At 35.9% G+C, this 3620-nt stretch overlaps 1 protein-coding gene across 1 annotated transcript; it reads right to left on the reverse strand.

Annotated features, from left to right (window-relative positions):
• Positions 1-333: 333 nt before the first annotated feature.
• Positions 334-3209, reverse strand: LOC120130111 (alcohol dehydrogenase-like 5). The gene is given in 11 exon segments (XM_039147442.1): positions 334-462; positions 544-705; positions 779-874; positions 1503-1567; positions 2027-2102; positions 2195-2223; positions 2226-2276; positions 2336-2661; positions 2748-2794; positions 2880-3019; positions 3105-3209. Coding segments are annotated over 11 exon segments (1158 nt in total). The 5' UTR covers positions 3157-3209; the 3' UTR covers positions 334-348.
• Between the last annotated feature and the right edge of the window lie 411 nt (positions 3210-3620).

Genomic DNA, 3620 nt, shown 5'->3' on the forward strand with positions numbered 1-3620 from the left:
CAAGAACGAGGTTATTTTTGTATATCGGGCATATATTCTCAAACTTATCAAAGGGATATTATTATCGGATAGATCTGGTAATTTGTCGCACACACAATATTTACAAATATTAGATGACTTTCGGCAATTGTCGCAGAACTAGTTGGGGCTCGGCGATTTTAGTATTTATATACCGGAAGCTTTGCAAGGCATCTATCCCGTTTTATTATCAAAGCAAATATCAAATTCAAACTTGCACAAATATAATAACATTAGCATCCTTAATCACTAGTGGATATCGTATCCTAAAATAACCTTAAAGGTGAATTGTTTTAGTAAAGTATATAAATATGGAAACAACAAAAGCATTTACTCCATCCGTATGATACAACGGAGACTTTTTCCTTGAAGCAGTAAATCAAAAGCTTTGTTGATCTCCTCTAAACTCATTTCATGTGTTATGAATCCATCCAGATTAAGCTCCTGCATGCGCATTACATATGTTGAAAACAAAACATCTAATTTATGAAATCAAAGTCACTGCATGGAATAATGAAATATAACCTTGTTGAGATATTTTTGAGCAAGCATTGGGATGTCAGATTTGGGTTTGAGTCCTCCAAAGAAAGAGCCAGTCACAGTTTTGCCTCTTAGAAGAGCAAGTGTGCCGATAGTTAATGGTGTTGCATGCTTCTCCACTCCCAATATCACTGTCTTGCCCCAACCCTTTGTTCATTTTCCCCAGAATCAAATTTTGTTTTAACCAAGAAGAAAATAATTTTTAATCACATATACCCACCGTTCTAGTACTATTGAAAGCATCTTCCATTAGTGAAGCCAACCCAATGCACTCAAAGCAGTAGTCGGCACCCCCATCTGTTATTTCCTTAATCACCTATAGTATGCAACAATTTAACAACTATATCACCACTCACATTTTAACACAAGTGCTTGGGATGATCCGGGGAGAGCTGGCGGGCAGGGCAGTTATTTTTTTTTAAATTAGTCTAAGTATTTTCTAGAGGGGACTACACGTTTAGTATGGAATTATCACTTTTATTCCGTTTTGATCATCCAATTATTATTTTTTCAAAATCATACCTAATGTTACGTTTCGGTTCATTTTGTTCACCCAATGTTTAAAAATTAATAGAAATGTTGACGTGGCTTTTTTTATTTTTATTTTTTTCAATGATGACATAACATTACCTTATGGTAACACGTTAGAATCACCATTAAATTTTTAACGATGATTCACCAAAATAAAACCAAAACTAAATGTTAAATATGATTTTGAGAAAAATATTTGGGTGACCAAATCAAAATAAAAGTGATAGTTGAGTTACTAAATATGTAGTTTACTTTATTTTTTTTATTGATAATTTGTTATCTTTCTCAAATTTTTTTAATATCCATCTTTACATAAAATCTTATATTTGTGCAAGACATGAAAGAGTTGGTGGATATTAGAATTTTTCCCATTCTCATCTAATCTTTGAATTGGAGTTAATTAGGATACCAACCTCACAGACTTTTGTGTCTCCACATGCTGAGGGGTTGATAAAATCAGTGACCCCAAACCTTTTCCCTGTGAACAGAAAACAGACACTTTTCAGCATAATTTTTTTTCCTAAGATAAACTAAGCATTTACTTAAACTATTAATTTTTTATCCGTTTTAGTATCTAAATTTTTAACTTTTTCAAAATTATACCTAACGTTTAGTGTTTATTTAATTTTAGGATCTCACTATTAAAACCTTAACGCGTTTAGTATGTAAACTATCAGTTTTGATCCGTTTTAGTACCTAAATTTTTAATTTTTTTAAAACTTAACATTAAAGTTTGAACGAGGTATTAAAATGAAACAAAAATTAAAGCTTTTAACGGCGGGTACTAAAATGAAACAAAAATTAAACTTTATGTATAATTTTGAAAAAATTGGAAGTTTAAGTACTAAACAGACCAAAACTAATAGTTTAGGTACTAAACATATAATTTACTCTTATTTCTACTTTATGAACATTCAATAATGGTGTTAGTACTCACCCATCTCAAATTTTTCATCATTCAAATCTATACCAATGATCTTTGAAGCTCCACGTAATCTGGCCCCTTCTGCAACCTGATATATGCGAACAAACGTACAAGCGGTCACAAAGAAAAGCATTTTTCTAAAGAAAAAAACTGATGGATTTCAATATCAAAATGGAGAACCGCAAGTCCAACAGGTCCCAGGCCAAAATGGCGACCGTGGAGCCTTCTTCAATATCTGCCACCTTCCATGCTGCTCCTATCCCTGTTATGGACATGGACGTAAGACTAATGCCAAATATGAAGCAATGAAAAAGCACTTACCGGTGGATATTCCGCAGCTAAGCAGGCAGGCTTTATCAACCGGGAATTCTTTTGGGATTTTCACAACATTAACCACATCCACCACCGTGTACTCGGTGAAGCTGGAAACAAACAAGAAATGGTGCAACTCCTCCCCATTCATGCTCTTGAATCTACTTGTTGCATCCCTTGGCATATTGGTGGGCAGTTGGTAACCAAATATGGAGCAATCATTCCCCTTATGGGACTTGCAGTCCCTACATTCTCTGCAATTCGGATGAAACACTGGCACCACCATATCCCCTTCTTGAACTTCCTCCACATGCTCCCCCACACTCTCAACAACTCTTCAACCACCGAGATAACAAGGAATTAAACAAGTAGAAAAAGCTTAAACTTCAAACAGAGAATGTGTAAGTTGCAGTTGAATTACCCTACAGCTTCATGGCCGAAAATTATGGGAAAAGCTGCGATTGGTGCCTGGAGGAGAACAAAAGTGCGATTGATTGTCAAACAATGTATGGAAAGATGGAAGCTTTTATATAGAATTTGACAAGGGAATTACGGTGGGGCTTTTCCAGATGGTAATGTCAGAATGACAAAGAGAAGTGCAGAGAATCTTTATCCTAATTTCCCAAGCCTTTGGTGGATCAACCTCAATTTCCTCTATCAAGAGTGCTTCTCCTGGATTTCTGCAAACTGCAGCTGTTTTTTTTATGAAATAAATAAAGGAATCAGAGAGAGAAGCAAAGGAAAACAGAGAACCCAAAACCCAGAAAAGCAAAACAACCTTTGCATCTTATAGCTTTTCCTGCAGTTTTGGACCCGCTTTGGTTCGCCATTGCTTCTTCAGCTAAGATTAAGAGATGGGAGCAGTTTTCTTGGCTTACTCCTACTCTTTGTGCCCCTTTGATTTATAATCTCAGAATCTAACGTTTGTGATTACAAATTTTGTCACCTTGCTGCAAATTTTACTTGGATACAAGAATCTCATGCAACCAAATAAATAAATAAATCACAATAATATATTACTATTTTTTTTGGGTGAATTCACGAGATAATGTTCTCGAATTTTTTTTTTCACGATATGGTGCACATCACAGATTAATTGCTGGAATGGGGTGAATTCTACAGTGATCGCCATAGGACGCCATGCAATCCAGGCGACCTTGGAGGACGCCATGCAATCCAGGCGACATACGGGTTGAGGGTGACATACGAGCCATATACGAGCCATACGAGCCAATGGGGAGCATGCAACGAGCCATATACGAGCCATACGAGCCAATGGGGAGCATGCAGGAAT

Source organism: Hibiscus syriacus, unplaced genomic scaffold (genome assembly GCF_006381635.1).
Source record: "Hibiscus syriacus cultivar Baekdansim isolate YM2019G1 unplaced genomic scaffold, ASM638163v2 tig00110511_pilon, whole genome shotgun sequence".
Lineage (NCBI taxonomy): Eukaryota > Viridiplantae > Streptophyta > Magnoliopsida > Malvales > Malvaceae > Hibiscus > Hibiscus syriacus.